General features: G+C 47.1%; 1 protein-coding gene and 1 long non-coding RNA gene across 3 annotated transcripts; both read right to left on the reverse strand.

Annotated features, from left to right (window-relative positions):
* Positions 1-1,220: 1,220 nt before the first annotated feature.
* LOC131507737 (uncharacterized) lies at positions 1,221-8,349 on the reverse strand. Its single transcript, XR_009259671.1, has 4 exons — positions 7,699-8,349; positions 6,230-7,569; positions 3,232-6,164; positions 1,221-3,146 (listed from the first exon to the last, which is right to left on the reverse strand). It is a non-coding gene; the product is annotated as an uncharacterized LOC131507737 (long non-coding RNA).
* Positions 8,350-10,599: 2,250 nt separating this feature from the next.
* Positions 10,600-23,032, reverse strand: SMIM20 (small integral membrane protein 20). Of its 2 annotated transcripts, XM_058722923.1 has the most exons (4): positions 22,816-23,032; positions 22,026-22,072; positions 11,960-12,016; positions 10,600-11,233 (listed from the first exon to the last, which is right to left on the reverse strand). In XM_058722923.1, the coding sequence occupies exons 1-3, from the start codon at positions 22,922-22,924 to the stop codon at positions 11,999-12,001; spliced, it is 174 nt and encodes a 57-aa protein (XP_058578906.1). In that variant the 5' UTR covers positions 22,925-23,032; the 3' UTR covers positions 10,600-11,233; positions 11,960-11,998. The 2 variants fall into 2 exon arrangements, with proteins under 2 accessions (XP_058578906.1, XP_058578905.1); XM_058722922.1 differs by lacking the exon at positions 22,026-22,072 and having other exon boundaries at positions 22,816-23,027.
* Positions 23,033-23,337: the final 305 nt, after the last annotated feature.

Consider the following 23,337-nt stretch of genomic DNA (forward strand, 5'->3'; position numbering starts at 1 on the left):
CAGAGGAAACAACAGTCCTAGATTCTCCAAAGCATGCCATTTCCTTCCTGTGTGAAGTAAGAGTGTAAAACTTGGGGGGGGGGGGGGGTGTTCAGAGGCCCAAGTTCTAGACCTGGCCCTTCACTCCCAGCTGAGTGACCTTGGCCAAGTCCGCTGGCCTTCTCTGGCCTCAGATGCCTCCTGTGTAGAGCAAGGAGGCTGGATTAGTGATACCCAACTGTGCTTACACCAAAAGCCTCTGTTTAGAAAGATTCCTTCAAACACCAGTGCTCTTGATGAATGAGTAATTTGTCTCTCCTCTTTGTAAATGTTAACCTTGGATCTGTGAGGTAATAGCTTTTGGTCAGAATAATCTACCCCAAGAAGGAGGGATGCCTCCAGCCCCTAATAGTGAATGTTAACATTTAGCCTGCATGGTTTTGTCATTGGTAAATGGATCGGATGATTTCTTTCAGGCTGTCAGAATATCGAGAGCAATTCTTCGATCTCCATTCTTGCCTTGATGGAACATCCCTCACCCCATTCCAAGAACTCTTCTGACCCACTTGGCTAAAAGCTTCAGATAGTCCTCTGGCTCCAAAATTCTTAAGGGGGTAAATCCTGCAGTCTTCCTCGGGGGGAAATATCTGAAGTCCCATCTACGGGTCAATGCAAAAGCTTTTTAAGAATGTGGCTGGCAACCTAAGTATTTCAAACCAGGAGACTGGCTTAGTCTGCCTTCCTGTAGGCTGAAGGCAAGCCCTGAAACAAGGATTTAGGGTCATGCCACTTATTTGGGAAGTGCTGGGAGAGTGGGGGAGTGAGACGGGGGGGGGGGGGGGGGGGGGAGGGAAAGGAAGCCGGTTCAGGGATATTAGTGAGTGGGGCTGCTGCTGTGCACAAGTGAGGCTCAGTCCCATGGAGGGGCAAGAAAGGTGGGGGTCTCCCCACCAACTCCCACCTCCTGGGCTGCTCCTTGGGGTGAAGTCCTGGCAATTGACTCTTCCCAGGAGCACATGGCCTGAGACCCAGGATGCATCTGCTTTTTGGGAACTATCTGTTGGTGACCTTTAGGGTAGGTGGAGGGGATGCCGGTGGGACACTCACAGCTTTTCTGCAGACACTAGACCGAAAGCACCTGTTAAGTCATCGCAAACATCCATCCATTCATTCAACAAGTATTGGCTGTTAAGTGCTGTTTCTAGGTGCCTCGATACATCCGCGAACAAAAGGGACGGAGATCCTGCTTTTGTGGGGTTTAAATGCCAACAGGAGAAGGAAACACATAATATATGACAAATACATGAATTATACCTAGTGTTACAGGATAATATTCACAATAAATATGTAAACTATACGGTGCTGGAGGAGGGTGAAGGGGCCTGGGGGGGGGACGGTGTCAGGTTCTGTGAGGAGAGGTTTTGGTCTTATTTTTTTTTAATTAATTTATTTATTTTGAGAGAAAGAGAGTGGGGGGGGGGCGGTGGGAAGAGAGAGAGGGAGAGAGAGAATCCCAAGCAGGCTCTGCACAGGGCTCGAAGTCGAACCATGAGATCATGACCTGAGCCGAGGTTGGACATTTAACCAACTGAGCCACCCACGTGCCCTGAGAGGTTGTGGCTTTATTTTTTTTTTTTTAATTTTTTTTTTAACGTTTATTTATTTTTGAGACAGAGAGAGATAGAGCATGAATGGGGGAGGGTCAGAGAGAGAGGGAGACACAGAATCTGAAACAGGCTCCAGGCTCTGAGCGGTCAGCACAGAGCCCGATGCGGGGCTCGAACCCACGAACTGTGAGATCGTGACCTGAGCTGAAGTCGGACACTTAGCCGACTGAGCCACCCAGGTGCCCCAAGAGGTTGTGGCTTTAAATGTAGAGATGAGGGGAGCCTCCTGAGAACAGATTTGAAGGAGGTGATGGGAGGAGCCATGAGGGAATACGGGGGGAGAGGATTCAAGATGGAGAGACCAAAGGCGGTGGAAACGCGAGCAGGCCCGATGCATTCCTGGAGTAGTGAGGGGGCCACCGTGCCTGGAGCAGAAGGGAACAGGAGAGAAAGTAAGAGGGACGCGGTCAGGGGTGGTTGGAGGTCAGATCATGGAAGACGTCCTGGGCCTTGGGCTTGCATCACCAGGCCAACAGGAGACATTTCTGAGTGAAGGAGGGCCATCTGCTTGCATTCTAACAGGGCCACCCTGGCTGGCGCGTGACAGCAAGTAGCGTGCATCCGTTCTTTGGCCGCAGAACTATTAACCGCAAAACCACTACCCTGCCAGCAGCTTAAAACCACACAAGCGTATCGTGCCAGTTTCCTGGGTCAGTAGCCTGGGTGTGGGCGAGCTGGGTCCTCTGCTCAGGGTCCCACCAGGCCGAAAGCAAGGTGTCGTTTGGCGCTATGATCTCATCTGAAGCTCCAGGTCCTCTCCCAGGCCCGCTGCTTTTGGTGGCAGAGTCCATATCCTTGTGGCTGCAGAACCAAGATCCCATTCTCCCGCCAGCGGTTGGCTGCGAAAGGCTCTTGTCCTGGAGGCCACTCTCAAGTCCTTGCCGTGTGCTCCCCTCCTCAGTTAGCAACATGGCTGTTTGCTTCTTCAAGGCCAGAAGGGGAATCTCTTACACTTCAAATCTCATCCTTCAGGAAGGACCCAGTCCCTCGAAAGGGCCCACCATAGTAGGTAAGGACCAACCAAGACACCCTTGAAAGGCATCTGATCAGTAACCTAATCATGGGCATGACGTCCACCACATATACCTACAAGTCCCACGCACACTCAGGGGAGATGGGGTCCACAGGGCCATCTTAGGGTCTGTCTACCACAGGGGACAAGGATAGAAGCTGACAGTCATGTTAGGAGGCTAAGACCAAGGAAGCCTTGGCGGGGGGTGGGGACAAACTTTAAACAGGTCTGGAAATAACTGTGGTATTTGCATAGGTGACAAGGCCTGAAGGTCCTCGAAGGATCAGTTTCAGTGGAAACTGAAGGACAAGTTTCCACAAGGACTGAAGGTGGGCAGAGGGATGGGGAGGGGCAGGAAGGCATCAGGGGCATGTCGAGGGACAGGAGTAGATCCGTAGGGATGGAGGGCCATGTGGATGAGTAATCTGGGAAAGCAGGCAGGGTTGTGAGCCTTGGAAGAAGTTCACCCTCCAGCTAAGGCCATGATCCTATACGACAAAGAAATTTAGTTTTAGAGAAATACTCACAAGGAGGACGTAACAGCATCCAGCAGATGCTTATCAGGTAACTTACTGTATTAGTTTGCCAGGGCCGCCATAACAAAGTACCACAGCCTGGGTGGCTTCAACAACCGAAACTGATTTTCTCACAGAAGTCCAAGATCAAGGTTATTGATACGCTCATTTCTCCTGGGGCCTCTCTCCTTGGCTCATAGATGGCCATCTTCTTCCTGTGTCTTCCTGTGACTTGTGTGAGTCTGTCAGTGTCTTTCTCTCCTCTGCTTATAAAGGACACCAGTTATACTGGATTAGGACCGGCCCTGATGTCCTCAAGTTACCTTAATTCTCTCTCTCTCAGACCCCATCTCCAAATACAGTCACATTCGGAGATGCTGGAAGTTAAGATTTCGACATAATGAATTCTGAGTGGACACGATTCAACCCATTACACCTACCATGCTCGTGTAATTGTATTAGGCATTCTAGACACTAGAGAATCAACTGCCCTTACGTGTCTTCCGATTCCTTTCCTGGAAGCATATCCTGGAGGCCAAGGCCTTGGGGACAGGCTGGGCCAAGTTCACCGACACTCACCACAACCACTGTCTTCATCACTGAAACCCATGGAAAGCTGGTGCAAAGTTAGTGGAGAGCTCAAATGAACCGAGGAGTCACGTGTTTAGTGAGCGAAGCAACAAGAGCGACCCTTCTGAGATTCCCAGGCGCCTGCCTAACTTGTCCCCCAAAGCCACAGACCAACTTTCAAAAAGCAGGGACCAGCAGAAACGGAGTCCTGCTCTTTTGATGACAAAAACTAAATAACAGTTTCGCGCTCGGTATATTATATCTCTGATGGGAGTCCACATCAAGTGGGAGCACAAATAAACATAAAAAATAGCCATTGTAGAAGGCAGATTTTGCTCATTCTGCAAGATAAATCACCAGAGCTTCCATTTTCCTAGTAATCTCAAAACCAGACCTCAGTTATATTTTTTCCCAGACACAACTGTCTTCATTTGAGTTTCTCAGAGAAGAATGTGCCCCTTTGGGTTTTCACTCAACTCAGCCAGGGCAGCAAGCTGAATGCCCCCTTACACACGTTTACCCAATATTCCAGCAACACATTTACGAGGCTTAAGTGGCTCTGATGTATTCCAGGGCGAATATACTTAGCAGAAAAGTTCAGAAGCTGGCAACTCACATTTGCCCAAATTGATTCCACATCTGCCTTAAGTGGACCGCTCCCTCTGATACAAGCATGCTTGGGTTTTTTTCCTCCCCTTGCAAGTCAGTGTATGTGATTAGAGGTTGAAAATAAAGGGGCTATTTTAGAAAAGAAGCAAAACAACTTAAAGGTCAGCCTGGGGTTCAGAATACTGCTGTCGGCTGCTGTTTCTTCTTTGAAGCAAACTCAGTAACTTGGCTAAGTTATAAGACATTTCAACCCTAGCTCATTTGCTCACAGTGCACACTCCTTTAGTGTGAAAATCTTGTTACAGTGAAAGTCTCAACTAACAGAAAAATCAGGAAACCTCATCCATCCAGAACCAAGCAGAAACAAACAGCAAACACCAAAAAAATAAAAAATAAAAAAATCCTCGGGGGCAGCCAAAATGTCACAAAGCCCTTGCAACCCGTCCCCACTAGAGCCTCCAAATCCACATTAAAGGCGTTTACTTTCATTTAATGCCAGATCCCAAAATTTTGGCTAACTGCTTTCCAATCTCACTGCAGACTAGAAGCAACAAATCTGAGATGAAGCCAGAGTCTGCTCCTTAACAGCTGTGAGGCAGGGCAGAGATAAGAAAAACAGAAAAGCCAGAAATCTCACAAGCTCAGCAGATAATGTCTGACCCGCCCCAGCAGCTCCTTAGGCACATCTGTACAATAGCAACACGTCCAAGTCGTAAAGACAGGCTGAATTATGTTGAGCATCCTTTATTTAAGGTGGAAATGACAGAAAAGTAATTAAAATATAAAATTGAGGTGCCCGCTCAAGACTCTTTTGGCTGCATGTGACAAAAACCCAGTCTCAAATGGTGCAAAAAAAAGCTTATGAGCAGTATTTGCTAATCCAGAGCTATCCTTGCTTCAGACACAAGTGGATCCAGAGGTAGGATCTATGGCATCATGATCTGGCTTCTATCCCCTGTTGTTTCCTCCTCTGATGGTGTTCCTCTCAGACCAGCTCTGCCCTCATGGTGGCAAGATGGCTGCCAACACCTCAAACTCTGGTGAAAAGGAGACCATTCTCTGCTCTGACCACACAAGCCAGCAGGCAAGATTAACTCCAGCTTGACCTGATTAGCTTGGTTTGGGTCACATGCCCAGCGTGGACCCAATCCCTGTGGCCAGAAGTTTGCACAATGTTCTGATTGGCCAACCTTGGACCACACGCCTACTCCTGCAGCGTGGGATAAAGTCAGGAGACAAAATGGGAGCAGGATGAGCAAACGGGAAGTGGGAGGTGGGAGTAAATGTTCCCATGAGAGAGGGAGTGAGGTGCCGGGTGAAGGGAGCAATCAACGTCTACTAGGGCAGGTAAAACTTTAAACTGTCTAGGAGATCCAGAGTGCCTCATCCTCCAGGGCTCTGGGTATCATCCTTTCTACATTCACAGAAGATTGTGACCTAGGACTTTTGTATTTGAAAAAATGATTGTGACAAGATATAACGATTGTGACTCTGGAGTTTTCAATTACATGATTGAATTCCCTTTTACATCATTTGGGGTTTGGTTTTCTCTCACGTGCAACCAGAAAGGGTCTGGACAAAGCATCTTGGGTTTTTTTTTTGTTGTTGTTGTTGTTGTTGTTGTTGTTGTTTTTTTACTGAATTTTATTTTAATCATGTATGCTCACAAAGGGAACCCCAGGAAGAGGAGACTGCTACAAACTGTTCCCCAACTCTGGTGAGGAGCAATGACCCCTCCTTCGTCTCCAGTGTGTTCAGATGATCAGAGTTTGGGAAACAGCACTTAGCAGAGGAATGAGGGGCTCCCTGCTGCTTCCAATCAGCTGGGGGGGGAGGGGGGGTGGAGTCCCCAGGGAGGGTAAGCTAGCTGTCACTACACCGGAACCCCTTCTCGTGGAAAGACGGTCGCCGAGTCAATGCCCCTCTTCAGGCACATGTTCAGTGGGATACACAGCAGGCTCCCCAGCGGCTCCCCTGTTTGCACACACAGGGGTTGTCAGTTACCAGCAGGCAGAGTCAGGTCTGGGAGAGTGAAATCAACCATCCATGGAGTCCCGCCCAGGGCTATGACCGGGGTGTTCTCATCTGCTGGTGCGTCAGAACAGGGGAGCCTCGGGCAGGCAGGGGGCTCCCAGCTTGCTAAGCACACGGGACTTCCCAGCCAGACTGGTGGGGACCGGAGAACAGCCTCTCACGTTCAGCCTCTGGTTCAGTGCTCTTTCCCAACTACCTGGGGGCGAAGCCCCGTTCTTGTTCCTACATCGCAATCCAACGAGGACTTGTACAGTGACATTAGTTTCATTAGAGATTTTGTACGAAGCAAAAAGTACAAAGTGCGAGCCCATTATTTTAAATCAGATTCAAAAAGATAAAGCTTGACCGGTCTGTCAAACCGCTGCTCACCTTTCAGGCTGTTTTGTCTGTGTCTGCATTTCCCTCACGTGGGCAGGTAACGGGGTGGGACTGTTCCGGCCACCACTGACGAGTGCCACTCTGGGGCGAGCCCTCTGCCTTTAACGGTTTCAGACCACCTCCTGCTTGTAATGCTTCATGTGTAGAAGTTAAGTAGAACTTATCAGCCCGCCATGCCCAAGTGTCCACCACAGGGTCCCAAACTCCCATTCCCTTCCATTGTTCCTTCCTCATTCTTTCAACTGCTTGTTCGATCCAGACAAATACTAACGAGTGCCTGCTGTAGGCCAAGCCCAGGCCCAGGGGGTAAGGCACGGGACAGGCAAAGTCCATGGTGGCGGTGCCTCCCCACACACACCTGCCCTGCCCCGAGCCCAACCATCTCTCAAAGCCGTGTTTGGTTTTGTTAACGTCGCGCCGCTGTCACTCCCCGCGTGTCTGAATCCCAGGCGTTTTTCATGGCTCTGCGGGAACATCAGCTGGAACATCAGCTGGTCCATCGATGGGAACAGCCGTCATCAATCCGGCCTCCGTGGGCCCCGGCATGTGCTTGGCACTTTACACAGTGTTCCTCATGTCCCCGGCAACGCCACAGGGTAGGATTTGCCATCCCTCCCCAAACTCCTGCTCCTTCCACTGAACAGCGTCATTCTCTGGAAAGCTTCCTGATGCCACTTCTCTTTCTTCTAAATCAGATTCAACTTCTTTTCCTGCTAAAGCCACTTTATGTGCCATTTTTTAACACCTTTCAGGACGACGTACATTGAGAAAAGAACGTGAATTTGCACAGGTCAGTGTTGAAAAACTCAATACACCCATGTAACCTGCACCCGGATAAAAATAAAAAACAGAAGAGATCAGCACCGTGACAAGCACCTGTATTCCTCCCCAGCCACTGACCCTCTTCCTTCCCAAGAGTAGCCACCATCCTGACTTCTACCTGTATGGCTTAGTTTACTCTGTTTCTATTCATCTGAATGGAATCCAAGCGTACTCTTGCAAATGGCTTCCTTCATTTGTTCATCGGCATTGTCTGTGGGACTCGCTGTATTGTTCATTGTCATTGCTGTATCGTATCACGTCATGTGAATATATCACAGCTCATTTCTTCATTGTACTGTTGATGGGCATTTGGCCACTTTCCAGTGCTGCGGTGAACATTCTGGTCCATGGCTTTTGGTGAACCTGTGAATGCATTTCTGCTGCATAAGGAACTGGGAGCAGGACCCCAGGGACATAGGGTTTGTGTACGTCCAGTGTCGGAAGACACTCTGAATACCTTTCAAGGCACTTTTCAGGTTCCACATTATTTTAATCTGTCGTGAATTCATTTCTCTTACTAGACAAAAAGTGGTTTTTAACTGAATAAATATTGTTTGTACCCACCTCATTTTAAAATAAGGGGTCTAGGGGTGCCCGGGTGGCTCAGTCGGTCAAGTATCCGACTCTTGATTTCAGCTCACGTCCTGACCTCAAGCTCATGAGTTCGAGCCCCACAGTGGGCTCTGTGTTGACAATGCAGAGCCTACTTGGGGTTCTCTCACCTCTCTCTCTGCTCCTCCCCTGCTTGTTGTCTCTCTCTCTCTTTCTCAAAATAAATAAACTAAACTAAACTAAACTAAACTAAACTAAACTAAAATAAAATAAAATAAAATAAAATAAAATAAAATAAAATAAAATAAGGAGTCTAATATACAATAGAAGATGAAAGACTGGAGCGAGACAGCGGAAGAGAAAACAAGGTTGGGGGAAGAAAAGGATAAAGTGAATGCACTGGCCCAAGTAAATTCCACAAGGGCTTAGGTACTTTTTAGAAAGCTGGACCACAAATGTGGCTGAGCTTCCCATCAGCCAGTACAAAGCGGGCAATGAGTTACACACACTGACGTTCACAGGATAAAGGTATCCAATGCTGGGCAATGTAGCTGTTTCTGGTGCTGAGATTTAAAAAACGTCAGCCTGAGCTGTCCTAAAGATGATACGGTTTGACTTTGAAAATGAGGAATCCAACAACTGCATTTTGGTAATGACAGTAAAAAGTTCTGGCAGTTTCTCCCGCCCGATAGTCTCCTTTAATGTGGACACGCCAAAGCACAGTTCACTGCAAGCAACGTTTGACACACGATTCTGAAAGGTGTGACTAAAGCCAAGAAAAACAACTAAACTCAAAGTGTGGTCCAGGGACCTTCAGGGGTCTCTGAGACCTTTTCGGGAGGTCTGCATGGTCAAAACAATTTTTATAATCCCATTAAAGCTTCTTTGCCTTTTCTTACTCTCATCTTCTTATGAGTGTGTACAGTGGAGTTTTCCAGAGGCCGCATGACATGTGATACAGCAACAGATCGAATGCAGAAGCAGATATTAGAATCTAGCTGTTAAGAGGCATCCATTATGCTAGACATTAAAGAAATTCGCTAATTATTTTTTGTTTTGGCAAACAGATTTTTCACATAAAAATATGTCATATAATTCTATATGGGTTTGTTATCAATATTCTTAAGGAAATTAATAAATATTTTAAAATTTTGTTTTAATTTCTAACACAGTATCTACAGATATAACCCACATAGGGGGAAACATTTTGGGAGCCTCAAAAAATTTTAAGAATTATTAAAGGGTCCTGAAAGATTTCCCCAAAAGGATGTTGTTGGTCACTAGCCCCAAAAGATAATCCGTGAAAAATATTTTGTGATCAAATACATTTGGGAAACGGTAAGCCTCTCTTGGAAATCACCAAATTAGAAGCAAATAAGCCTAACTCACTTTAACTCTGTGTTTCCTAATTGTATCTGACCAAGATCCCCACTTCCGAAGGCTTTCCTTACTGTCCCGAGGCACACGCAGGAACCACGTGGCTGAACCCCAAGGCCCGGAGTCCATCCTCAAGAACAGCCTCTCTTACGACCCGACCCGCCGTTTGCTAAGCATGGGCAGCAGAGTCCGATGGGACACCTCGGACAACGCGTAGACTGATCCTTTTATAAACATCAAGGCAGCTCAGTGGGACAGAGAGCCCCTTTATCTCTGCGGAGAGGTGTACCCAGGGCAGTGTCAAGGCCAGGACGAAGATCCCACTCAAGAGACAAAACGCAGTCTGTTCCATCTGACAAACAGGCAATCACGGCCCCAGAGTTCGCTACATCTTCCAGAGCACATGGCACACGCACTCGCCTCAGTCATAAAGAAATCTCAATTAAGCACCCACAGAGTGCCTGGCTTCAGGTTACACAACTTCCTGATGCCCCCTCCAAGGGAAACAGTGGCCAAAAGTACCCTGAACGAGTCAACTTCTTTCATTGGGTCATTAACCAGAAGTCAATTAAAGGTTAGGGAATGTCTACCCAAAAAATGATGACTTTGGTTTTGGAACTATCAATCCGATTTCGTTTTGACGATAATTTCCTAACTGCGTCTGCTGTCTATTATGCAAACTCCCAGCTCACAGTAATAAAATTACGTCATCAGGCAGCTCGTCCAAGGAGAACCTACGGTAATGTGCAAGGCACTCTGAGAAACCTGAAGGTGAAAAAGAGGTATCTCTTCAAAGGCGTATAATCTAGTAAGGGGCCAGGCCGAGCACCAGAGGGACAAAGGTATACTCACCCTCCCCTCTGCAGCACCTGGTGGGGTCCCTGGTAGGACACCGTGAGCAACAAGTCACCTGTGTCAACAAATGTGCTATTTACCTTGAAAATGTTTACCTGTAGACACAACAAATGCCATGCCGCCGAACATCTAGTCAAACACCGTCCAGCCAAACAGGGCTTCTTAGTGTAACTTACGGAGTTGATAAAGGATTTTCAAAAAAAAAAAACAAAACACAAAACCTACACCATTGTGAATTAAGAATAGATCCATTTTAATACACACATTCTCACTTCTGTTAATTCAACACGGATTTCTACCCCAACACGAGGCAGCCTCCGACAAGACGGTTAAGCTGAACTGGTTATTCTTCAAGAGTACAGTGCACCTTGTCCTCAAAGAGTTTTATCAACTTGCCCATTTTCAAAGAGCCCCATGGGGCTGCTCAGCACGGTGGCGTTCCACTGAAATTTCCTATTTGGGAAATGGCAACACAGACTAGGACCTTCCCGAGTCTACTGGCTGCTTGCATTCACATCACAGCTCGGCTGGGAGAGCAGCAGAGACTGAATAATAAGTAGAACTCCTCCAAACACAGCTGGGTGAGACAGCTTCATTTTTAGAAAGTAAAGCGAATCATGAAAACCTCCCTAATGGTGTGATTTGCTCCAGGGTTCTTTTGATACCTAAGAAGGGAAATATTAATCCTTGTGCACAGTGCTCTTATTTTCAGCCTTACAGACTTTTCTTCTCCAGCCATCGTTCTGTAGCGAGGCCATTTATTGTGCTTGCTGCAGAATCGAAAGCAAGAAGATGTCTTTCATAATTGAGGTGCTGATAGCCTTCTCATTTCCTGCCAAATGGATCAGACCACACTTTTAACCCTAGAGAAAGAAACATGAATCAAAACAGGATTCGTTTTAAACTTTCTACCACTTCCCTCAACGGCAAACAAGTGAAATGACATCAGAATTGAGTCGTGCAACTCCCACATAGTTTGAGACAGTGCGGGTAAGCTGCCAGAGTCCTGGAAAGTGACGGCTGGGAGGCCATGGCCGCCATGACAGATTTCAAAATGGCTCAGAAATGGCCACACAACAGGAAGCTACGTATCTGGCCTAGTTAACAAAAACTAAACAAAAAATTAAAAAAAAAGAACGCTGCCACAGATTACAAGAGTTTTAGTTAAGAAACTGGAAACTTCTCATTCTCACTCAACTTGGATCATCTGAATGTAACTAACTAGTCAGCCACAAAGGGAGCTTTTGAGCCTCTGTATAAAGCAGAATTCTGTATCAATTAAAACAGTTCACAAGCAAACAGCCTTTTCCCGTGAGGCTAGTGTTTAACTAGGTGCTTGGAAATAAGCCTGCAGAACAGCTATTCACACTTGGTATTCAATCGCACACTTGTGAGGTTTTCATGCCTACTTATCAAATGCAAAAGAGGGAACGTGCAAACTTACAAAAAACATTCTGGGGTGAAATATTAAAATGAAGTCTTGGGGTGCACCCATAGAACAGCCACGGGTGTGCAAGGAACAGCACAATCACCATCTAGCACCCCCCCCCCCCCCACAGTGGTAAAATGAGATTTTGCTTTAAGTTTACCTGGTGGCTGTATATCTTCTTGAACGATACCGGCTCGATTTATGGCTTGCTCTTTCTCTAAAAAACACAGAAGAAAAACTGCTCTTTAGAAAGGTGGGGGGGGGGGGGATGGTGAGGGGCCCTGGGTGGCTCAGTCAGTTAAGTGTCTGACTCTTGATTTTGACTCAGGCCATGATCTCACACACAGTTCATGAGTTTGAGCCCCGAGTCAGGCTCTGTGCTGACAGGGCGGAGACTGCTAGGGATACTCTGTCTCCCTCTCTCTGCCCCTCCCCTGCTCACATTTGCTCTCTCCCTCTCTCTCAAAAATAAATAAATAAGAAAGAAAGAAAGAAAGAAAGAAAGAAAGAAAGAAAGAAAGAAAGAAAGAGGGAGGGAAAGGTAGGTAGGTAGGTAGATGTGGGTGGACCATGGTGGTAGAAATCTTTCTATTTATATGGGACAATGACATGCATGGGACAATTCGGAAACAATATACATGAGTGCTACTGAATTCAGAGACCCCAGAACTTACAGCTTTTACGTGATGGAAGTTCAATGCTATAGAGCAGAAAGACTGGCTATTTTCAATAAAGGAAAAGAGAGCCATACTTCAAAAAAAAAGCTCCCAACTAACAGCTTTTCTCGGTGATCTCAGCATTTTGGAAAGGCAACAAAACAACAGAAAAAGAACAATTCTGAAAGAGCTAGTGGGTGGGATATTATGAGGGGAAGGCTGCTGAATTGAAGGAACAAGTACAATTAACAAGAAAACGATGTAGTTTCTATGTCTCAAACGCGCTCTGCCGAAGGACTAGACCCAGAGCTAAATATGCTATGTTTTTGATAGGAAATAGAGCAGAAAATTAATCTTTGGGTGGGTGGCTTCGGTTTGGATAATTGAAGCTTCCCTAATTGATTGCAGGTGCTGTGCCAATTAGGAAGCGAGGTTCAGCTCTGGCAGCTTTAGCCCACCTCTTTGGAGATGCCCAACAGGCAAGGGCCAAGAAAAACTGGGCATTTTATGTCTGTGGGCTTCAAGCGCTCTGACACATCTTTCTAAGTGGTTTAGAATAAACCCAAGGTCTGTGAAAACAAAGACTTATTATTTTAAGTATCTTGACAAACAAATGGCGGCTTTTCGGGGGAAAGACTCGGAGCCAAAGGATGTTTACTACTAAATTACAGTAATTAAACGCTGTAATCAGACCTTTGTTTTAATCAGGCTGACAGTGTTTCTTGAAATCCACATTTAGCTCTTATTTAATATTAGGCTGCTTTCTTTATTCTGGCCTCTGGATTCTCATGTTACAAGAAGCACGAAGGTACAAGGAACAGGGATTTGCCAAATCGAATATCCATTGAACCTGCTTCTCCAGTGATGTGACAGAAAGTCAATCCTAAGTGACCTACCTGATAGTTTTATCAATGTTAAGTTTTGCTTTGGCAAATAAAATACTGGCCAACAGGGATCATGTGAATCTTGATATCTAATTCTAAGGGAGACGGAGGGAAGACGTAGCATAATGAAGGCCATTACAGACAACGGCCCAATGGTTTCCCCGGGCCTCTCTGAAAAGTCGCAGGTAAGTGGCAACCAAGACCCTCCGGACCAAGATAGGCCAAAGGGCGGACAACGGAGCCTCTCAAGTGTCAGGTTTTCTAAAATAACAACACAAAAGGCGATCTCATTTCCTAAGACATTAAACTCCTGTAGCGTTGAGCCCTACCGTATTGTCAACATGTAAGTTCTCAAAGTGCGGATGTGTCTCAAAGATGCTCTTAGAAAATGCCAACTAGTAAAAGACGACACTGTCATCTGGGCCAGGAACAAAAACAGATACAACTGTCCACACCTAAAAGGTCCATTTGCCAGTATTATGAAAGAGGTGGCTCTTAAAAAAAAAAAAAAGATCACCTGCCAGAAAGCTTTCTAGCCATAGATTTAAGAAAATCAGACATCCTGGTATACTGAACACATTCTCCAAGAGGCAGGTACCGCGGAGCCGAAGACACTGGCAGACTGCCAAGCACCAAAGGAAGTTGACTTTTGGTAACAAGGACAGAATGTCTAATTGTGTCCTAATCTCTTACAATGCAATGGAGAACCAAGTGAAGAGAGCGGAATCCCTGTCTTCACACCTTCTTGCTAATTGCTAATGAGGCTGGAGAGAGGCTAAGGATTTATTTAAAATAGACCATAATCTCTTTATAATCCTTGTCCTTATGCAACCACCTCGTTTTTTTTGGCTTGGACAGGCAATTTAAACCGATTTGCTGAACTAGTTCCTACCAAGTGATAACCGGTATTAGCATCCTATCTACATCCCCTGGTTTTCTTTAATCCATTAGTGTTTTATACTCTAAAGCCAAAGCAGTCTTATATAAATTCATGATATGACACAAAGACACTTTAAAATCTGTGAATGCGGAATACGCTAAAAGGAAAACAAACTGGTCCCTCAGGATTTAGAAGTCCACGTTGCTGAAGTTGACGCTAAGTTTCTATTTTGCCACCATTAAGAGAAACGGCAAGGGTCTATGAACCTCAGGAAAAGGGCAATGCAGAAGTCAGGGCTTTAACCATGTGAACAAATCAGGATAAGCTAATTACTGACTTTTCAGTAGAGAGCATGTTTCTATCAGGAGTGAAATGATTAAGACGCAAATATGTAATACTGGGCCTGGAGCTTTGCAATGTCAGTTAGAAAAGTCCTCACTCTAGTGTCTCAGCAAGCCCGACTCTGCCCCCTGGTGCTAAGGCAGTGGTTTGATTTGTAGTTTTAATTGAGGATCATTATCTCCAGTCAAAGGGCCAAGCATTATTATGAAAACTGGTAATGCATGTGGACAGGCTGATTATGGTAGTGTAGTGACAGAATCCACCTAATGATTTTTAAGTCTTTGAAAGTGAAACATGTATCTTTCTATTGAATGGCCACACTGTGAAACAGCTCCACTCTGTGACTTGTTACTTTATTTATTCACAAGGAAGCAACAAAGAAGAGTGTTCCCAAGCACCCCCTGATAAGGGTCAAGGGTGCCCGAGGGATGGGCCAGCAGCTAGAAGCTGAAAAGCAGGTGCAGAAGAGGACCTGGGAGCCGTGCCCAGTGAGAAAACAGACTCAGGACGCCGCCTCCCTGTCTCCCCTTGGCAACAGACGGTTAAAACTAAACGCAACTCGAAACCTGAAGTAATCGGACAAATGGCAACATTTGAATATGGACCATATATGAGATAGTAGCATTGTGTCAATATTAAATTTCCTGGCCTGGATAACTGCATTGTGGTTATGTAAGAGAATGCCCTTGTTCTTAGGAAATACATGCGGAAGTGTTGGGGGATGAAAACTCACAATGTCCTGAAACTTACTCTCAAAGGGTTCAGCAAAACAATAGTAATAATTATATGTAGATGTAATTATGTGCATATATGTATGTATGCATGAATGTATAGATCTGTAATATAATATATGGGGCGGGAAGGGGGGGGAGCAAATGCGGCCAAATGTTAACTGGCAAATCTAGGTGATGAAGATACAGGGATTTATCATACTATTCTTAGGTCTTTGCTGTTGGTTGGAATTTTTTTTTTTAATAACTAAAATATTCAACTGCAAAACAAGTTTTTAGGAAGTCCTTACACTTCCTTATGACTGGGCCATTACGATTACTTCAAAGTATCTTTTTTTTAAAATAGCAAATAAAAAATTTAAAAATTACGTTTTCAGTGTTTGCATTCTGCACTCCAGCTGCCTGTGGGGTAGTCCGGGCCTGGATGTGCTCTGGTGCCCCACTGAACTAGTGGTGGAGGGGGACCAAATGGTCATGATCTCACGGCTTGTAGTTTGAGCCCCACGTCGGGCTCTCCACTGTCAGTGCAGAACCTGCTTTGGATCCTCCGTCCCCTCTCTCTCTCTGTCCTTCCCCGACTCATGCACGCTCTCTCTCTCACTCTCTCACTCAAAAACTAGATAAACTTAAAAAAAAAAAAAAAAATGGCCATGGTGGCAAGTGTGAACCAGAGGCTGAGGGGGACCAAACGGCCGCTGGAAGGACTGACTCCTCCCAACACTATAAACACTTTTATTTCCTCACCAGACAGTCTGGTTGAACCCAGGGAGCTTTGTAATGCTGGTTGGAAAATAACACCTTAGTCTGTCTGCACTGCATTTGACTCTATGGTGAGAGAAATAAAAAGCGTATTCCAGGAGCGCCTGGGTGGCTCAGTTGGTTAAGCGTCCAACTTTGCTCAGGTCACGATCTCATAGTTTGTGAGTTCGAGCCCCACGTCGGGCTCTGTGCTGACAGCTTGGAGCCTGGACGCTGCTTTGGATTCTGTGTCTCCCTCTCTCTCTCTGACCCTTCCCCACTTGCACTCTGTCTCTCTCTTTCTCTCTCTCTCAAAAATAAATAAACGTAAAAAAAAATTTAAAAAAAAGTGTATTCTAGTACCTGGCATATCATAGGGAAAATGCCCTTCCGAGGTAAGAATTATTTCTGGAACAAGTGATTACTTACAACCCTGTTCCGACTCTACATAACATACTTCAGTTGGGGCAGAAGGTACAGCAATACAAGAACCGGCCAGGTGGTAGGGAAGTGAGGTCTCACAGCAATTCTGCAACCTTTCCCTCTGCTAGGAAGCACTCTTTTCTGTCTTAAAGGCACGTGAAACAGGCATCGTTAAGCGGCAGCCACGGTCAGAGAGTCAGAGTCTAGAGTCCACCCAGCAATCAATGTGCCAAGTGACCTTGGACAAGTCACCTAAACGAGGAGACTGAGCACAGGGTTTCTGGCAGAACTCTACGATTTTATGCTTCTGCACATCTAAGTAAAGTTAAAAACGAACAGGATCACAGAAAATGATCCTATTCTGTCTCATTTCACAGGCGAGTATGAAGTGCATGTTACTTTTAAAAGGCCACGTTCAGGATCACGGTCTAGCTCTAGGACGCAAAGCCAGATGAGGCCCTAGCTACAGCAGCTGTACTCTCCCCGAAACGTGGGCTCCTCGAATAAACCATGCCGTGCCAGCAGGCTGAGAGCTAAAAAGCATCATCTGGGACTCCCTCCGGAAGTACAACAGAACCGGCCCCATACTTCTGCTTTGAGATCGCTGACTGCCAATGCCAATGCCGACTCCCCAGTGCTCATTTTGTACGGAAGTGTCACGTGTAGCACTGACCTTGTAATCCGTGTGACACTCAGCAAAGTCCGGCTGAGTCAGTGAAAGAGCTGCAGACCATGCTGAATGTCAACATGAAACCCAACAAGGCGGTCTTGTGAGAGTGGGTTGCCGGCTTTGAAAGCCTGGGCGATCGCCTTGACTTTATTTTATCTAAGCAGCCTTCCTCTTCTTTTCTGCTGCGTCAAGGCTCATTCCAGTAGCTTACGGGGTGGGGTCTCTGCCCACCCAGGCTGGCCACCACTGGTCAGGCTGGCCCAGCTGAAGGGCCGGCACTGACTCGATACTCGGGCCCTCCGTGGTGTGGGCTCTTCCCTTGCCAGCCACTGGCCCCGCTTTTCAAGGACTGGATGTGTGGCCTACCTTGCCCTGACCTTCCAAGAACTGCGCTGCCCTTCCCCCCCATCTGCCCAGAGTCCTGGGGAATATAAATGGAGGAAAGGTGGTCAGAAGAGGAAGACCCACCAAGAGAGGCTAAGAAGGAGTGGCTGAAAGGCAGGAGCGAAAGAGCAAAGGCAAGATGACTGGCAGAGGGGGTGGTCACAGAAGCTCAGGAAAGGCAGTGTTTGAAGAGCGAGCGAGTCTGGCTGCGGGTGGTGCCTCTCACTCACCGATAACCGGACTTGCCGCGTTACAAAGAGGACAGAAGTCATCACCCAGAAGTGCCCACAACTTCCCAACAACAAACCTATATTTCGCTGCATCCATACCTGCCCTCCCTCCTGAGCCGGTGCAAGGGGTGTCCTGCCTTTGGTCCAAGGCTCTCCTCCATCTGATCTCAAGACCCCCTACCACCTGTCACTCTACGGATTATCTTCATCTTTCTTTGATCAGAGACCTCACCTCTTGGCTGTCCCATCTCTCCCTGAAACAAAACTCTGCCTAGACCCCCTGACCTGCTGCAAATATAGCATTCTCCTCGCTGTGCGAACATCTTTAGTCAATTTAACACACTATTCGCTCCTCCGTCCGCTGTAGCCTGCTCTCTGACGACTACCAAACCACTGAGAGCATCCTCAACAAGAAAACCTACGGTCTTCACCTTCTTTTTCATCAATCTAATGAGGATTTTCACTTCTTCTCTTTCTGCCTCCGGGAAGCCTGACCCTGCTGACCATCCCCCTTCTCATGAAGAATTAGTTGTCTTCTCGGGACTTGTGACCCCACAGCCTCTGCTGGTTTCAATCCTCTTGCTCTGACTGTTCCTTCTCAGTCTCCTTTGAAGGCTCTCTTTCTTCTGACCACTTGCTCTGCAAATACTGTGTTCACCACGCCGGATGTCAACCGTGTTCACGCAATGCCGTGTGCTGTCCTAGGCCAGCTCATCTCTTTCAGTCCCTCAGTGCCGCCTGGAAGCCCTTACCTGCAATGACTCTGACTCCCAGCCGGTGCTGATCCACTGCCCCATCCAGCTCCAACCCAGGGCCAGTGCCTCAGTTCAGACTAGCACACCCCGCTACCTGCGGGGAATCTCCAAGAGCACATCCACACCCTCAAAACTCAATACGTCCAAAATTGAGCTCGCTCATCCTCTCCCCAAACCAATTCCTTCTCAAGTTTCTTAGTTAACGACCCACCATCTCCTCAGCTGCCGGGGCCTGGAAATTAAGTGTCATTCTCCCTTGTCTCCTCCCTCACCCTGGAGGGTTTACTTCTTAGGCACAGCCCCCAAACTCAGTACTTGTCTCCGGTCCCACACCACTCCTCTGGTTCAGGCTCCAGTCACCTCCCCCTACTCTCAGAACAGCTTTCCTGTAAAAGGCCTTCTTGTTTCCAGCCTTGACCCAGAGTGACAGTGAAATCTGATCACCTCACCCTCCTGATTAAAATACTTCCATGAGCTTCGCTGGCTAGACGCTGGGGACAGCAGAGAGCTGTGGAACTATTTTAATCCAGCAAGCAAGATGATCAAATTCAAGGAACAAATGGCATGGAGACAGGCTTTCCAACAGCCACAGGGAAAACCGGAGTTCAGACATGTTCTGACAAACAGAATGAATCTTCCCGGTTGCAAATGCTCATGAAAGAAATATTATCAGGTGTACCTCAGGATGAAGAAAACTGACACTAGAAAAGAGTGAGATGTAGGGCTCGGTGAGTGAAGCATGTGGGCAAGGAGAAACAATCCGTGACTGTACAAAACTCTGAAAGTCCTAAGTGCCTGGGGAGTAGTAATAACACATGGCAGGCCGGGCGTGTGGGGCAGGGAGAGGCGTTCTAAGGTCTTTGTATATTTCATAGGAGGATAAAGATATTGACTAACTTTAAAGTTTAATCACAAAAGAATGTAAAACTTTCAAAAGAATAGAAGAGGAGAAAATGAAAACTCAAAGGCAGAAAAGGAGAAAATAAAGGAGTTATAGAAAAAGAAGAATAGAAAACACAACATAAAGAAGGCAAACAAATATAAATACATCAGTAAACATAAATGAAGATAAGCTCAGTCTAACAGTTAAAAAGGATTATCAGACTGAATTTAAAATTCCAGTTTAGGCTGGTTATGAGATTTAAAGACAAACAGAGGCTGAAGATAACAGGATATATATACCAGGAAAACACTAACCAAAACAATGCTGGTAACTATAATATTGGCCAAATACAGCTGGTGAGGAATAGCAGGGATAAAGAGGTCCCTTTACGTAATGATACTTGGAAAGAAAGTCTCCAGAGTATTCTATATTGTGTGCACCTAATAAAATGGCCTCAAGATACCTAAGTCACAGAATTAAAAAGCTTGATCTGTAATCGACACACACAGAACTCCATAAACAACGAGATGACATCCTCACTTAAAGCACACAGGGAACATTGGCAAAAATTGACCTGTATTAAGCCACAAAGCAAATCGTAACTAATATCAAAGAATCAAAATCATACAGTCCTTGTTCTTTAACCACAAATGCAAATCAAATAGAAATCAGCCACAAAAGAGCAACCAGAAAGACTACTGGGGCTGCTGGGTACAGAAGGAGTAGTAGTTGGGGCCCCGAGGAGGCAGGGAGACCAGCTCAAAGTCCAAGGAGAGGGCGAGGGAAGTGGGTTGGATGAGGGTGGGAACACGGAGGTGGAGAGAAGTCTCTGCCCATCTTGTGCAGTCATGTACACGGGCACCTGACACAGTACCCAGTACACGGTAAGTGCTAAAAGCCATGTTATAAAAAATGCAAAAGGAGCTAACTGAATGCACGTTCAAGGTGCTGAAATGAGTTGCAGATGCGCCAGGTTCCCACGGCCCGGTCACCGACACCTCACCTTCCTGGGCCCCAGTTTACTGCCCGGTCAGCCAGCAGTCTCTCCTTGTCTCATATCCCTGCCCTGTGGCTCCTTATTTTTTCAACATTTTTATGGGATACCTACTATAATACTATACTAGGTGTTTCCACACCTGTTATCTCATCTAATACATCCCCAAACCTGTAAACTCAGTCCTGTTAACTCCAGTGCTCCAGAGGAAGACACGGGCTGGGCTCTGGGAGGTTAAGTAACTTACCTTAAGATTCTCATCTAGTAAGGGATTTAGACCCTCACCTGCCTTCCTCCCCCGACAAACCCCCCGCCCCCCACCTCCCCCCAGAGACAGTATGGTGGTGGGTCGACTAAGTGCACTGGTTCCAACCCCAGTTCTGACTCATCCACTCTGGGTCCTTGCGCAAGTCACTTAACTGTCCCATACCGCACACTGTCCACATACAAAATGGGAGTGATGATCACACAGCAGCTGCAACAAATGGAAACTAGATGGGTTAATATGTATGAAGTGCCTGGAAGAGAGGCGGACAGATACTAAATTTTCAATAAATACTAGCTGTCTCGTATTATTTACTTGTTTAAAGAATCAACTAGGACTCTTAGAGAAGAGTTGGCCACATTAATTAAAATTGAACCAGAAAAGTGGGCAGGCGTTGACTGCTTTCCAGTTAAAATGCAGATATTGTAGCCACGCTCTCTCAACGTTCGCCTACAAGGCCTGATTTTCTGTCTCAAGCACCTCAGACAAACATAGATTCTAGGGTATCCCTATGAGGCGGTGTTGGGTTACACGGCACAAACTCACACCTTTTGAATCTGATCTAGATGAGCATTTCTCAACCTCTGCACCATGCACATTTGGGGCGGGGCAATTCTCTGTCACGGGGCCCTGTCCTGTGCACTGCAGAAAGTTTAGCAGCATCCCTGGCCTCTATCCACTAGATGCCAGTAGCTCCCTCACACCACCCCACTCCACCCCCAGTTGTGACAAGCACAAATGTCTCCAGAAAGAACCAAATGTCCCCTGGGGGACAAAACCATCCCCAGCTGAGAGCCACTGCTTTAGTCTTCCTAACTGAAACTTTTCTAGTGGGCTCCATCGCAGGACCCCTTGTCCCACGCTCGATGCCCTAATAAAACAGCCCAGGGCAGACATCCAGGCAGGAAGGATGATGGAACGAGATTATGCAGGGCTTCACACAGCCCTGTGTTTACCCCGACGCAGGGTGCCTGGACACAGGCTGGAAGGCAGAATGCACAGAGGCCATTTCAATCCTGCCTGATGAAAAGAAGCTACAAGGAAATGTGAGTGCGTACTTAAAAACGCTCTGCCTCCAGAAACCAAATGTTGTAGCATTTGTAATGGGCAGAGCATTTATACGGAGCTTTTGCCTTCAAATCGCCAAGCTTTCAGCCTCCGCTAATATTCTCCAGGGGCAGGGTTGGCCTTCTTCCATCTTCAAGATGATTCAGGTTTCCTGGAGAACAAAATGAGCCTCTAATGCCTAATATTTTCTCCCTGACAGATGGTTTCAGATGTATCAAAGTGCTAATCCTTGCTGAGGTATAGGTCTCAAGGAAGGAGAGTTTGGCTTTTAGAATGATAGAACTTGAATGATTAAGGAGGAAAATTACTCCCAGGATATTCACCATTGTCATGTGAGCAACCCACTTAAAATGAAGGAAGACAGCAGAATCTGAAAAAAGAGTTGAGGGAAAAAAAGAGAGGAAAAATTCAAAAACCCAGGTTAAGGGTTTAGGTTCGAAACATTTCCGTTCAAAGGCATCTCTGGGAATGGAAATGAAGTGCAATAAAAACACCTTCAAGCTCACGATGATTAGGGTTCCATCTGCCTCCCTCCAATATCACCATTCCCAGTTTCCGCGTGCGGGAGAAGCCCTGGAGACACAGGCCAGGATTGGAATATCTGCCTTGCAACATATTAGCTATGTGACCTTGGGCCTGTTATACAACCTCTCGGAGCCTCAGTTTTCCCACCTGTAAAACGGGCTTTAATACCTACCTCAAAGTGAGGCTGTGGACATTAAAAGATCCAATGTGTGCCTAATGTGACACACAGTAAGCGTTCAGCGAACGTTACCTGTGCGCGTGAACTAGTATTTGGTGTCAACCTACTATGTGCAGACTGCTTTCATTACCACTTTGGAGTCTCAGTGGAGGCTAAACGGTTTTTGTTTTAGCTATTACAAACAGCCATTTATAGAGGAGGATGCTGAGAGTATGAGAGATTAGGTCACTTGTCCACGGTCACAGAGCCGCACACGGCAGGATTCGAACCCGGGCCTGCCTCACTCCCGAGCCAAGCTCTCTCCACCGCCCCAGGTACAGGTGCGGGCTGGGGGGGTCGGGGGGGGGGTGGGGGGCGGAGGGGGGTTGTTACTGAGACCAGGCCGCCGCGCGGGGTCACGGGTCACTCACGGTACTCCTCCAGCCGCATTAGGGGCCGGAAGTAGATAGGGTAGAAGGCGGCGCCGATCAGGGAGATGAAGCCGCCGAAGATGAGCGCGGTGCGCAGGTTCCGGGACATGGCGCCGGGCGGGGGACCACCCCGACCCGCTGAGAGCCCCACACGCAGGCTGTCCGCGCTCGCGGCGCCCTGGCCATGACCCCGCTCGGAAGAGGCGGAACGATTTTCGCTTCCGGGCCTTGGAGGCGGGGCTAGGGTGAGGGGCGGGGTGCAGTAGGACAGAGGTGGGGCTAGGGGGCGGGACCCCAGTGCCTGGGTGGGGCCAGCCCGGGGCGGGGCCTCGGAGTCGCGCACCCAGTCAGGGGCGCTCCCTCCAAGGGGTGAGCGGACTTTTTGCATGGCTGGGTCCCGTGGGCCCTGTTCTGGCCGCCCCTGTCCCTCAGCCGCTCTACCCACCATTCTCCTGACCTCCTTTATCACCCCCTCCTTTACCAGTCACGCTTTCTCATTGTCCCCACCCCTTAATTTGATTT

Source organism: Neofelis nebulosa, chromosome 3 (assembly GCF_028018385.1).
Source record: "Neofelis nebulosa isolate mNeoNeb1 chromosome 3, mNeoNeb1.pri, whole genome shotgun sequence".
Taxonomy (NCBI): domain Eukaryota; kingdom Metazoa; phylum Chordata; class Mammalia; order Carnivora; family Felidae; genus Neofelis; species Neofelis nebulosa.

What these genes read in the sequence shown, in the direction of transcription:
- SMIM20 (XM_058722922.1), bottom strand. Translation starts at nt 22,924, where the DNA reads ATGTCCCGGAACCTGCGCACCGCGCTCATCTTCGGCGGCTTCATCTCC. An exon ending in AATGCGGCTGGAGGAGTACC is followed by an intron (nt 12,017 to 22,815) that starts GTGAGTGACCCG and finishes TGTGTTTTTTAG; the next exon opens with AGAAAGAGCAAGCCATAAAT. An exon ending in AGAAGATATACAGCCACCAG is followed by an intron (nt 11,234 to 11,959) that starts GTAAACTTAAAG and finishes TTCTTTCTCTAG; the next exon opens with GGTTAAAAGTGTGGTCTGAT.